General features: G+C 42.0%; 1 protein-coding gene across 2 annotated transcripts in view; it reads right to left on the minus strand.

Moving 5' to 3' along the window:
- Positions 1 to 14,501, minus strand: part of NID2 (nidogen 2) — a 61,171-nt gene that overhangs the window by 21,040 nt on the left and 25,630 nt on the right. For both annotated transcript variants that reach the window (XM_025442346.1, XM_025442347.1), the window contains exons 6-11: positions 13,893 to 14,138; positions 12,478 to 12,678; positions 10,893 to 11,123; positions 2,610 to 2,753; positions 1,801 to 1,929; positions 804 to 947 (exon numbers count right to left, since the gene is read on the minus strand). In XM_025442346.1, the coding sequence (XP_025298131.1) occupies positions 804 to 947; positions 1,801 to 1,929; positions 2,610 to 2,753; positions 10,893 to 11,123; positions 12,478 to 12,678; positions 13,893 to 14,138 (1,095 nt within the window). The remainder of the gene's footprint in view (positions 1 to 803; positions 948 to 1,800; positions 1,930 to 2,609; positions 2,754 to 10,892; positions 11,124 to 12,477; positions 12,679 to 13,892; positions 14,139 to 14,501) is intronic.

Genomic DNA, 14,501 nt, shown 5'->3' on the forward strand with positions numbered 1-14,501 from the left:
CATTCCCAGGGTCTCATTTTACCATAATTCTGGGATATTACTGACAGCATGAAATTGGGTTTCAATTCCATCATGTCACTGGATACATTTTGAAAACCTTTGGTGGATTATGCAGATTGCTAAATAATCACTATATTAAAGTACTACTCATTGTGGTTTCATGAACATTTATATCCAGAGAATTATACCTCGCTCAGTAACAACCTCAAATGTCATTAGTATTATTTAGCCAAGTTAAATGTTAATAGTTAGTCCTGTGTTCCAGTCTCATGGTAATACTGTATCAAGCCTCAACCACCTTAAATGTCTTCGGATTTCCAGGAGAAAAGGAGAGAGAGGGGAGGGGGAAAAATTAGAGAAAAAGCATTGCATGTAAGTGTAGAGATTATTTAAAATACCACTTCAGCCAGTTAGGCATGACTAAAAGCGTTAGATGAAGCCATTAACCAAAGAGATTGAAGGATAGAGACTTCCCAACAGGTGAGTGGGCTTTCCCAAAGATCCTCCAGCCCACACCAGCTCCAAGGAACAGAAAGTTACAATCTGAGAGTGGCTTCCTAGTGCTCCAAGAATGTCTCCACCAAGGATAACTGTATATGCTCAAAAATCTAGTCCAAGGGAAACCACCCCTCGCTCTGCTTTTTGACTCAAAATACAGCTTTTCTCTTGCTCTTTAGATAATTCCAAGGCTGCATGAGTGAAGGAAGGGAGAGGTCCTTTTGAGAAAGGTTCTGGCTATGTGGAGACATTGCATCCAAGCGACCTTCCAGAATCGCTGAGGTCGACAGTCCACAGGTACTCACCGGTACACTGGTGCCCGCTGCCAGTATAACCAGGCAGGCAGGCACAGCTGAATGTGCTGCCTCCGTGGTAAATGCACCGGGCCTGGCCAGCAGGAGCACAGGTATGACTGCCATCCTCACAGGGGTTGGAAGGTGGGGCGATCACTGAAAAGAGAAGGCGGCAAGGACATCTAAGAGTGCAGGCTGCGAATGGGTGAGGCTTACTCCTCCCAGTGTGATCCACACACCAACAGCATCAGGACATCTGAGGGCTCAGAAGATTCTCAGGCCATATCCCAGAGCCAGAAAATCAGAATCTGACTTTCAAAAAGATCCCTAGATGGCATGGATACATATTAAAGTTTGGGGAGTACTGGTCTGAGTTTGCAATCAAAAACACTAAACATGAAGGTCAGTCATTGAGATGGTCCTTGATTAAAGTTTATAAATCACCAGAACTAGACACAAGCACACAGAGTTTCTGTGATCACTGCTACTTTTTCATCCCACTGGGTTAAAAAGTGTATTTTCTCTATCATCATCTGGCTCTACCAGTGGGATGAATTTGGAATCCAAGTTCTCTCAGATCCACTTCTTTAGATCCAAAGGTTTTTTTGTTTTGTTTTGTTTTTAACCCTACAAGAGTAGATTTATTACAGATGGAGGTCTATAGTCGGTCACGTGGAATGAGCATCTTTGAATTATAATCCATTTCATTTAAATTTGATAAATACCTTACTTCTATCTAGAACTGGTGGTATTAGAGGTTCATAGTCTTGTTACACAATTGGGCCAAATACCAAGACATAGGAATCCCAACTGGGAGAACACCTTTTAATAACTCAACACCAGAAGTATCCATTTAGAGGAAAACAACAACACAGGACTGAACTGATCCATACCTTTGGGTAATTTCAACATAAAGTTTTTCTAAAACCATACGGCAGAATGTCTGTATGTCAGAGTGGAAACATTAATGAATCAGCACCATTTTGGCCAAAAAGAGAAATGCACTCACAGACGCAAGTGTGCCGGTCATCTGCAAGCTCATAACCACTCCGGCACTCACACCTGTAGCTTCCCGGCAAGTTGACACACATGGAGTTGGGGCCACAGTGATGGGAGCCAGTTGCACATTCATTTACATCTAAGAAGAAATAAAGACAGAAAAGCACTCCTTAAATCAAGAGTTCTCCAAGTGGAAGCTCTGAAAGCCCAATGTTGTCTCACTACCATGAAGCTTCAATGAACAAATAAATTGGGGGGTGGGAGTCAAAATGTCATATTTCTAAGCATCAGATGTGAATGCATGTTGCAGGTTGTAATATTTATCTCAAATCATTCAAGTATAAGTCACAGGGAGAAATATTGAATATTCTGAAAAATCTTTAAACAGTAAAAACAAAAACAACCACTCAACACTTACAAGAAAAACAAACAATTTTTCCTTTAGAAATATAAAGAAATTTCTGGGACTTGTGGGGATGTAATGGATGAAAGGAACACAATGTCTGAAACCTAAAGATAACCGGAAAACATATGTTTTAGTAAATATAAGAAATAATACAGGGTTAAAATGACAAAACTTGAGAAATCAAAATATGCAGGAATTGTAACATGTCTTCTTTTCCCAGTCCTAGCCCCTCCAAACTATCCTCTAGATCTCAAACCTAACCAGAACGTGCTTTAGTTTTGAAATGAGAGCATTTAGGTGAACAGCTGCTAAACGCGCCTCTCAATCAGTGGAGAACCTAAAGCAGACATGCTTATCTTCTATTAACACCGAGTTGGGGGATCCCATGGAAGAACAGAGTGCACACAACTTACCCACACAACTCCGTCCGTCTCCCTGGTACCCAGAGGCACACTCACAAGTGTAGTCTACATCTGTCCCTGGATGGCACCGAGCTGTAATGTCACATGTGTGGCTCCCATCATAGCAAGGATTCACTGGGGTGGGTTCCGAGTTCTCTGCAGGAGAGGAAGTAAAACACACAAGCACAATCTGGTTGTTGTAAAGAGAATGGCACAGACAAAAGATAAAAGACTCCTTGGGACAGACTGTATACTCATTTTTGGGGGGGCCCACCTGGCTACCTTACTAAATTATTAATACCCAAAGCTGGACTAGATTATTTAAATTGCAGTTTTAAATTCCAGAATGGCTTCCTCTTGCCTACTCTGCAGACAGCTAACTTTTTCTTGCTTATAGTAGGCCTGTGTCCAGGGAATAAAAGCATCCAACCCATGTCATAATTTTATTTAAAAGTGGCTTTCACTCTATCACCTTGTGTGAGTCTCGGGATAACTTTGTGAGGTGGGCTGTCAGCCCTGTGACTGGTAATTATGGATATTGGTAATTATGTCTCTCAGATAAGTGAGAGACATTGAAAAAAATGCCCCGTTTCACAAAGCCAGGAAATGGTACAGCAAGAACTCACATCCAAAATTTCTGCCTCTAAACTGGGCAATCTCTCACTAAAATTAACTATTTGGTAAGTCAATTTGATTACTGGGAACATCTTCCTTTGTTAAGATCTGGAAGACTAAAGAGGAATGATTTTTGCAGTATTTACTTTTTAGGAATAACCTTGCCACAGATCCACCCATTCCTAGGTAGTGATAACTCTTAATATCTCAAATCTTCCCTAAAAAGTTTTATTTCTAAATAGAGCACAGTAGTAACACGTATTTGCCAGGCACTGTTCTAAACCTCTTACGAATACTATCTTTTTAAATCCTCACCACCGCACTGTGAGGAAGGTATTACTATCTTTACTTTCAGTACAGCACAGAGAGGCCAAGTAACCTGCCAAAGCTCACACAGTCCGAAGAGGTGGTTGGAGCAGGCAGTCTGCTTTCCACCATTTTGCTACAGCCACCACCAAAGGACCTTCAGAGAGGTATCTAAGCCAAGGGCACAGAGATGGTATTAGAAAGAGCCCCAGACACAATGAATCCATTAACTCTGGGCACTTCCATTCATTCCTTAGATTCCTTGTGTAAAATAGGAATAAAGATAATACTGATACCTACAAAAACTGAAGAGAATAAAGAAAAACTGACATGATATATGTGAAAGGCATCCCCCCTTCCCCCATGGAAAGGCCTACCCAGTTCCTAGTGACTCCATTCCTTCTCCCTCCTCAGTGGGGGCCACTGCTCATCTTCATGTGATTTCAGCTTTGTCTCGGTCCCTAGAATTAATTCTGATCTGAGACTTAAAAGATTTTAGGAACTTCACCCAAACCTGCCTTGCTCTCAACAGCTCTAGGGACTAACCTCTCAGTATCAGTAGACATGTTGGCAGTACCACCTACTTTAACTTCCTAGACCCACTTCCTTCCAGATTCCCTCTCATTTCTCTCTAGCTCACCCATATCTTCTCACGCCCCCTTATCTCAAGTGGGTGGGCTTTGCCCAAAGTAACTCTTGGTCTACACCCAAGTGCTTGCTGCTGCCACCTGCCTCAGACTAGACTCCCTACCAGTCCTGCAGGAGGTCCATCCACCTATCCAGAGCTTGTCCCATTGCCCACGTGGACTCTTCCAATATTCTGTGTTAATCTGCTGTGAACTGGGATGCCTTGGCTGAGTCTTTGAAGGGACCCCCTGCTTTCTGGAAAATTCCTCCCATTGCCTTAAAAGAAACACCACCATGTGTTCCCATAATGGACTATTCTTATTACCACATTATGGTCCAAAAAGGGGGGAAAAAAGAGGGCCATATGTTTATCTTCAGTTTGCCTCAATGATGTTAGCTGGATTATGTCACAGAATCTTTGCCAAGAAAAAAGGACCAACAAATGGCTCTGGCCCTTTTTAAACTTGATGAACTTAAGTATGTCCACATGAGCCTGACTTCTGCAAATCAAGCAGATACCCTTGCATATCCTTCATTCTTACCTCTGGATCTCTTGGTGGACAGGATGGAAGCACAACTCTGGGGTTATAGGGTAGGACAGACCAACTTCCTGAGACAGTCCCTGGCATGGTTATAATTAAGAACAGGGTCATGTCCTCACTAAAGACCCAATGCAAGACAATTCTTTCTTATTTCTCCATTTTAGAAGAAGATTCTGTATAAAATGCCTGGCCTACCCAGGGAGAAGTGAGCTCTGAAATGTTTTAATTTGTAAATACTAACGCTTAACCTTTTTGCTCAGTACTTTCCAACATCATATTTGTACTGTGGCACATTCTGGCACAGATCAGTAAGTATGCATAGATGTCAAGAGCTTATGTCTGCTAGCTTATGCCTGCTAGGCATGCAAAACATGCAGTGCAAAAGTTGACTTTCAAACTTGAACAGAATACCCCGCCCTCCCTAAAAATCGAGGGGAAAAATTGTCCATAATTATCTGACACTGATTTAAAATATACTTCACTGACAGGTTGGGCCACATAATACACAGAGCTTAGTGCAAAATGAAAATGTGGAACCCCTTGCTCAAAAATTAAGAGTTTCACAAGAACAGCAGCAGAGCATTAAATCAAGTATAAAAGCCCTTCTGAGCATAGGCCCTGTTTGCTGAATTTGGTTTCCAAAAATATAGTTTTAAAAATACATTTCTAAAGCCATGTGGCTATTCATTCTCCATGGCTTGTTAGCTTTCTCCTATTATAGTAAGAACAGCAGTATCCTCCTCACGACCAGTTCTGTTTCGCCCTCACCCTCTCCAACAGCTTGACTCTCTGACAGGAGATCTGGAACTAATTTACTCATTTAATCAAGAGAAGAACGGTTTTCCTTCAAGGAACAGTCCGTTCCGCTTCACTGAGTGGCCCTCTGCCCAGTCTCCCCAAGTAGCCAGAAGGAGCCCCACGGTGGGTGCAAGAGGGTCCCATTCCAGGAGCCCAGGAGAGACCGCCCACGCACACCTGAAGTGCAAACACTTGGCGAGGTGTAGGAGCTGCAGCTGGGAAGCGGGCCGGGCCCCAGGCTCTGACTGTCACTGGGCAGACCCCACAGCACTGCCTCCCAAGCACAGGGAAGCCACGGGCGCCCACATCAGCCGGTGTGGCCGTGCTGGGTCCCACACATTCCCTTCCTCCAGAGGGAATGACGGTCTGGCTGGAAACACTCACTCAAGATACTGTGATGCACCAAGGGCAGGGAGGTGGGGGCCAGGGGTGGGGTGGGGTGGGGTGCAAGAATGGGAGAGGAGGTTTTAGTTTGTCATTTGTTTTCTTTCCCCCCCGTCTCTCCTATTCAGGTTGCATAAACCGCATTGCAGTTTTCCATATGGGTGGCTGAAACAGGGGACAAACACACAGGGTTAAAACACACATTCCCTCTTGAAATTTGGCCCAATTTTTAAGGCCATCCTGAGGCCAGTGGAGTTCATGTGGGAAAGCAGTGCCAGGTGAGGTTATGAGATGGGCTCTGGGGCTGGTGCCCAGGCCTGGGTCCCAGCTGACCACTTTGTAGCTGTGACTGGACAAGTTACTTCATGTCTATACCTCAGTCTCTGTAAAATGGGGGATGGTGATCCCCTTTTGGGGCAGGGGGTTGTGTGGGACCTAAAAATGTTAATTTGTGAAAGTTCTCTGAACAGTGCTTGGCACCCAGTAAACCATCCTTTGCTACTGTTATCGTTTGACTTGCATGGAAGGGAAAAATCACATAAAATTCTAAAAGACGAGCAGCTTGGTACCTGCCAGTTTGCTGGCATTCTTTTTGTTACTCCCATCTTGGTAGGTCTCCAGGAAAAATACAACCAGAGATTTATCTTCTCCCTCCATAATTCTAGAATCTGAGCAGGATTCTGGGCCTGGAAGGCTCCTCCACTAATCATTGTTTTTATACAGACATCTATGCTTAGCAAAGTGTAGAAGGACAGTTTGCTCAGTTGTTTTTGTTCAAATCTTTTCTTGAGAAATAGGCAATAATCTTTTTCCCCTCTTCCGATGTACATTTCTCTAAAATCAACAGACATTTTCATGCTATTAATTCAATACCTTATCATCTTTGGGCTCCCGATGCCTGCACCCTGCAAGCAAGTTTCCTAAAACCAAACTGCCCGTCCACCCCGCACCAGCAAACTCAGAATTCTCATTTCAAGTCACCTCTGCATTCTTTAAGAGTCCAGCCTTCAGGCCTCAATCTCAGTATCATAATTTGGAAGTGGCAGCCCCACCTGGAGCCTGAGGAGGCTTGCAGAGCCCTCCTCTCCAATGCTGAGTCATAGAATCACCTCGCAGAGGTACCAATTCTGGCCTCCAAAGTATCAGTGTGTAGCCAAGGGAAGGAGACCTTCTCTTTTCCCCTCATTGCCCCTTCTAGGGGAAAGCGCTAGCTATTGGCTTTCAGAACTAAAATGTCCCTTTCATCTGACAATTTCCTACCTATTAGGGTTTCCAGACTTCGCAGGTTCATCTTCTGGCTCACCTAAAATTTCTTTTTTATAAAGAACAGTTTAAGTTTTGTAGAAAAACTGAGCAGAAAGTAAGCTTCCATAGCCCTCCACTTTCTCCAATTTGCAATTCATTGGCTTCTCGTATCAGTGTGGTACATTTACAACTGATAAACCAATACTGATATATCACCTAAAATCTATGATCTACATTAGGGTTCACTCTTTGTGTTATGTAGTTCTATAGGTCTGGGCAGATGTATAATGACATGTGTTCATCATTACAGTAGCATACAGAATAGCTTCTCTGTCCTAAAAATCCCGTGCTCTCCCTATTCACCCCGCCTCCCTCCCCCAAACCCACAGATCCTTTTATGCTCCGTAGTTTCACTTTTCCTAGAATGTATATACAGTTGACCCTTGAACAACATGTGGGTTAGGGGTGCTGCCCCCTGCATAATTGAATATCTGCATAACTTTGGCACCCCAAAAACTAATAGCCTACCGTTGATCAAAAACCTTACTCATAACGCATATTTTGTATATTATATACGGCATTCTTATAATAAACTGAAGAAAATGTTAAGAAAATCATAAGACTACAGTACTGTATTGAAAAAAAAATCCACAGATAAGTAACCCTACACAGTTCAAACCCATGTTGTTCAGGGTCAACTGTAGTTGGAATCACACAGCTGAAGCCTTTTCAGACCAGCTTTTCTCACTTAGCAATATTTACTTAAGATTCCTCACACCCTTAATGCCTTAACAAGGCATGATGGTGCCTTAAAAAGCCTAGAACTTTTTAAATCATGTTTATCAAGCTTCACGGTATGGTTAATTCTAACAAAATTGAGAAACACTGCTTTAGTATTTTTCGCCCCCCCCAACTTTTTTTTCAGTTAAGATATAATTCACACACCATATAATTCACGCATCTAAAGTACACAATTAGACGTTTTTTAGTATATTTACAGTTACTCAACCATCACTGCAATCAATTTTAAAACATCTGAACCTCCCTCTCCCAAAAAAAGAAACTAGTACCCTTTGGCTATCCACTCCCGATCCTCCTATTATGGCCCAGCCCCAGGCAACCACTAATCTACGGTCTTTGTGGATTTGCCTCTTTTGAATATTTCATTAGATAGAATCAAGCAATAGGTTGTCCTTTGTGACTAGCTACCTCCACTCAGCATGTTTTCAAAATTCATTCATATCAGTACCTCATCTTTTCAGGTCTTGGCAATATTCCATGGCATGGATATAGAACATTTAAAAAATGCACTTGTCAATTGATGGACATTTGGGTTGTTTCTACCTTTTGGCTATTCTGAATAATACTGCTATGAACATTCATGTGTAAATTTTTGTGGGGACATAAATTTTCATTTCTCTTAGCTCTGTAAGTAGGAGTAGAATTGTGCAAGTGGTAACCTTGTATTTAATTTTGAGAAACTGTTTTCCATAGTAGGCATACTATTTTATAGTCCTGCCAGCAGTGTAGGAGGGTTTCAGTTTCTCCACATCTTCACCAATACTTGTTATTACCTACTTTTTTTATTATAGCTGTCCATATGCATGTAAAGTTGCATCATTATGGTTTTGACTGTTTGCATTTTTCTGAGGAGTAATGATATTGAGCATCTTCTCCTGTGCTTGAGTATTTGTATATATTCTGAAAAATATTCTAAATTTCTTTTAGATTACTTTTTATTGTAAGAGTTCTTCATATATTCTAGATACAAGTCTATTATTAAAATATAGGATTTTCGGAGGCACCTGGGTGGCTCAGTCAGTTAAGCATCTGCTTTTGGCTCAGGGCCCTGGGATCCAGCCACAATGGACTCTCTGCTCAACAAGGAGCCTGCTTCTCCCTTTCCCTCTGCTCCTCCCCCTTCTTATGCTTTTTCTCTCTCAAATAAATAAAATCTTTAAAAAAATATATAGGATTTTCAAATATTTTATCCCATTCTGTGGATTGTATGTTCACTTTGTTGATACTATCCTCTAAAGCACAGGCTATTAATCTTGATGACACCCAATTTTTTTCTTTCTTGCTTATGCTTTTAGTATCCTATCTAAAGAAGCCATTGCCAAATTCAGTCATAAAAATTCACCCCTATTTTTTTCTAAAATCTTAGCTAAATTAATGTCTTTGACCCATTTTTGGTTAATTTTTATATATGGTGTAAGATAGGGGTCCATCATCATTCTTTAGTACGTGGATATCCAGCTGTTCCTGAACCATTTGTTAAAAAAAACTCTCTCCTCACTGAATTGTTTTGGCAACCTTGGGAAAAACCAATTGGCTATAAATGTGTTTATTTCTGGATTCTCACGTCTATTCCATTGATCTGTATATCCATTCTTATGCTAGGACCACATGGTCTTCATTACTCTTAAGTTTTGAAATCAGGAAGTGGAATTCCTCCAACTTTGTTCTTTTTCACTATTGTTTTGGCTCTTCTGGGTTTCTTAAATGTCCATGAATTTTAGGATCCATTTCTCAGTCTTTGCAAAAAGGTCAGTGAATCGGATTGTATTGAATCTTGAAGTCAATTTAGGAAGAATTGCCATGTTAATACTATGTCATCTGACTCATAACCATCAAAGAAGGTCTTCTGATTTTCTTATATTTAGGTCTTATTTATTTTTATTTTTTTTTTAAGATTTTATTTATTTATTTATTCATGAGAGACACACAGAGAGAGAGAGAGGCAGAGAGAGAAGCAGGCTCCATGCAGGGAGCCCGATGTGGAACTTGATCCCGGGACTCCAGGATCACATCCTGGGCCAAAGGCAGACGCTCAACCGCTGAGCCACCCAGGTGTCCCAGGTCTTATTTTTTTTAAATGCTTTATAGGTTTTTTTTTTTTTTTTTTTTTTTGCTTTATAGGTTTTAATGTAAAAGTGAAAAGTATTACACTTAAAATTTTTTTATTTCTAAACATTTTTGCCACAAAATTGTTTAAAATTTCCCTTTCAGTTTGCTCATTATATAGAAATAAAGATCAATACACAAAAATTATATCCTGCAACCTTGCCAAACTTAGTTCTAATAGTTTAATGAATTAGATTTTCTACATATAAGATTATATCACAGGAGAACAAAGATAATTTTACTTCTTCCTTTCCAGTCTGGATGCCTTTTATCTTCTTACCTAATTGTCTGGTCTAAAACTTCCAATACAGTGCTAAATAGAAGTGGCAACAGCACACATCCTTGTCTTATTTCTGATCTGAGAGTGAAAGCATCCAGTCTCTCCTGAGAATGATGTTAACTTGGGTTTTTCTTAAATGTGGTTCTTTTTGTTTTTCTAGGCACTGGCTCTTTGTCTTATCCTGATTTGGTGAAATCCTTCTCATCCTTTAAGCTCTAGCTAAACTGTCACTTTCCAGGGACCCCTTCCCTCAACTTCCAGAGGAGGCTCACAGCACCCTGTTCTTATTATAATACTTCATCTTCCCTCTTGACTGGTCTCACCTTGTTCACATGTGTCTCTCCAACACAGACTGGCACACACCAGCTTCACTCTATTCCCTAGTTTGGCAGGAACACTGTTCTAAAAGTTCCATTCCTACCTGTCTCCACCTCAAAGACAGACCCTGCTTTATTCATCCTTACTCTCAGCACCTAACACAGAGTCTGGCAGTCAGTAACCCTTAGTAAACTCTGAGTCATTCTAAGGCTACTCACAAAGGAAGGAAGAAATAGATTCCACTTTCGCCCAAAACAACAGAAGGAAACATACCTTCAACTGGGCCAATCTGATTGGTCACAGCAAATCTAAGCAAGCTTTCTTCTTCCGTGTACAAGGCAAAGACTCGGTCTACATTCAGCTGCCGGGTGGTGGGGATGGCCCAGTGTCTGGGGGCATGCCTGCATGCCTGGTAAGTGATGTTCTGGTAGATGCGGTAGGATCGTGTTTGGTTGATAGCACCGAAGATGAGGGAGTAGTCTCTGGAACTTGTGGAGGTCACAGCTGCAATAGACATTAGTTAGCCTAATTGGTAAATTTTTAAGATGTTAGAGATTTTCATGTGGGAGATTTTCATAGATTTTTTTTTTTTCTGTACAGCTTTTCATATGATGCCTGGAGCACGTTCCTTTGGGAGTTCCTGAGTTTATATGGAAAACCTGCAAGGCAATTCCAGGAATCTGAGAAGACACAAAGCCAAAGTGCTAAGCGGCAGGAGATAGAATCACTGCTGTCATTATTAGCAAAGGATAAATTCTGCTTCTCTGTGCCAGCCATGCCAAGTGCTATAGAAGCACTGCCTTATATATACCTCATACCAGCAACGTGAGCCTGTGATCCTGTACAGGGAGCCTTACAGAGGTTGAGAAGCAGCCTAAGACACAAGGCCAGTGTGGGATAGAGCTGAAACTGGAACACAAGGCAGCCTGACTCTATACCCCAAGTTTTCAACCAGTCCATTTTCTAGATTACACGATGTGACAGCTCCCAACACCCTGCACATAAGTCTGAAGAGTTCTGGGCCAAGGAAGGGGCCGTTTGTCTCAGTTTGAGTGTGGAATTGGAAGCCTGGGCTAGTTTTCTGGCCATCAGCTGTTCTGTTTACCACCTGGGTCTCCACTACCCATCTTCCTCTCTTTATCTCCTGCCTGGCTTCTACCTCTCACCCCACAGAAGGAGGAAGGGCAAAGCCCAAAGCAAACTGCAGTGCTGCAGGCCAGCAACTGCTAAGCCAGCGTCTTGCATTCAGGTGGTTTTCCAAAACTCATCACAATTCACATGTAACAACTATGGAAGGCAGAGAGAAAAGGTGTTCTTAATGCTCATTCTAAAGAGGAGAAAATAGGCCCTCCGATGGTAAGTGACCTTATTCCCATATATTTTAAACTACACATCCATGATCTGAATTCTGATCTTCTGACTCCAAATCTAGCATTAGTTTTACAACACTGGGCAGCATCTCATTTTAAAACAGGCTGAAACAAGGGTATAGGACAAGTAAAAATTCCAACAGTCCATAATTTCCTGTGTCCCAAAGAGCACAGATGGTTAAAAACTGTATGTAATTATACAACCCCTTCCCACACCCCACCCCCCACACCCCGAGACAAGGTTGCTCTTGATTAATTACTGGCATTACATTAGTACTGGGAGAGGGATCTTGATATTCATTTGTGTAGCAGCCAACACTTCTCTCCCTTATACTATATACCTGGTAAGAGTAATAAAAAGGACATTGAGCTCCTTTTATGTGCCACACACTGTTCTAAGGATGTTCCATGTAATAACTCGTCATCCTCACAAATATCTCGTAAGGTATGTACTGTCCCCATTTTATAGATGTCAAAACTACACATACCTGAATCCAAGTAGTGGTAAACCTCCTTGTAGGGAGCTATGTGGGCTGTGAAATTCGCTGGGATGTAAGGCACCTGGCCTTGAATATTGGTCTTAATGCTCAGATAGTTCTCTGGGTCAAGTCCCTCAGCAGTTTGAGTGATTTGAACCCTCTCTTCTCCTGGGTAGAAAGTGATTTCCATATCATGGGTAAAGGTTGCACCTGGAGAGGAAGAGAGACTTCAGCACACAGCTAGGATGAGATGTAGTACCCTCCAATAATAATTACCACGTCATACATCTTAATTTCTACCACTGTTGGAAACAGTGCCTCAGAAGATCATTGGATATCCAGAACTAAGTACTACCAGCTGCTGATTTCATTGGTTCCCCAAATCTTCTATTAAACAGTGTGATTTTATCCTGCCTCATTTCAAACTGCTTCTCTTTGTAACAGCTTGTTTTCTGTGAGAAGCTACTAGGAACACCTTGTGCTTTCTCTTTGTAAGGTGCCAGATTTAACAACAACAACAACAAAAAAAAAACTAGCACAAAAACTTAGGATACCCAGTTAAGTTTGAATTTCAGAAACAATGAGTGTATTTTTAGTATGATACATCTCATACAATATTTGGTACTTTTACTAGGTTATTCAAATGATGACTGTTTACCTGAAATTCAAATGTGACTGGATATACTCTACCTACTTCTAACTCAAAGTTTCATTCAAAATTTGCTGAAAAACAAGTTCTTACAAATAGCTCTTGAGTCTATAGCTAGAGGTGGGGGAAGAACTTTTCTCTCAGTACCTATGATAAGGATAAATCCAATAGGAAACAAGCCTTTTCAGGTAGGGAGGAAAGAGGCAAAAAGTATCCTCAAAACACTTGCTATCAACATGTGGTCCTTAGACCAGCATTAGCATCTCCTGGGAGCTTGCTAGGAAAACAGAATCACAGCCCCCGCCCTCCCAACCACCACTCAGGCTCACAGAGCCAGAATCTGCCCTTTCACAAGGGCTGCACATTGAGTCTGAGAAGCACTGGTCTGTACCATTATAGGTCAGGGTCGTAGGGGTGAGAGGAGGAAGGAAGTCTGCTCATGAAGTAAACTCCTCTCCAGATACCCTGGAATCACCATTCATGCATCCCTATTTGACAGATCTGCATCTAACAACTCAAGTAAACACAACCTGACAAGCTTCAACTGATTTAAGTGAGAGGACATAAATGCTCCAGATGGCATCATCCTATTTCTCAGGACAACTTGGAGAACGTGTGGAAGAAATCAGTCTTTCAAAAGCAGTCCTGTAAGACCAAACCATTCCCAACTACCTCCACACAGAAAACTATACACCTGTGGCTCTGCAACACTGAACAAACAAATCCTCTTTCACGGAATAATCCTCTTTCCTCTTCAAAGGCCCCTCCTACTCACCTGTGAAGCTAAAGCCATTCTCCCAGCCTGGTTTCTCTAAAGCAAAGAGCCAGCCAAATAGGCCTCCAATTGGTGTGAGTGGGAGAAGGGCTTGGGCCGCAGGCTGAGGGATGTGGCTGATGGCCGTGTAGGCTCTGCCATCATTGCTCACAATGTAAGCATGCAGGTCCACGTCACTGAAGTGCACGGGCAAGTGGCCCACGCGGAGGTGGCCACTCACTTTCCCGTTGACTCGATGAGGCGCTCCTAAAAGACAGCAAATCCAATCAATTTTGACCATCATCCAGGTTGGGGATGGGTGCACAGAAAACAATTCCACTCACAATTCCCAAAACTCGGTCTTTAGCCATCTTCGTGATGCTGTCACCAACCAAGTAACCATCTACATACAAAACAGACCTGTCTTCGATTTCTCTTCTCCCATCCTCCCACTCTCCCATCCACTTTGACTCTAATGAGAGCTGGCAAAGAGGAGAAAAGATTTCTGGCTAATCCTCAAATTGGGAAATCAGCCCAAATGTGTTCATTTCTCAAACATTTATTAAGCACCTGCAAGTTGGCAGTGCTTTGATTCAAGCAGGGGAGATGCAAGGTCCATAAGCTCACAGC

The sequence above is a fragment of the Canis lupus genome, chromosome 8 (genome assembly GCF_003254725.2).
Source record: "Canis lupus dingo isolate Sandy chromosome 8, ASM325472v2, whole genome shotgun sequence".
Taxonomy (NCBI): domain Eukaryota; kingdom Metazoa; phylum Chordata; class Mammalia; order Carnivora; family Canidae; genus Canis; species Canis lupus.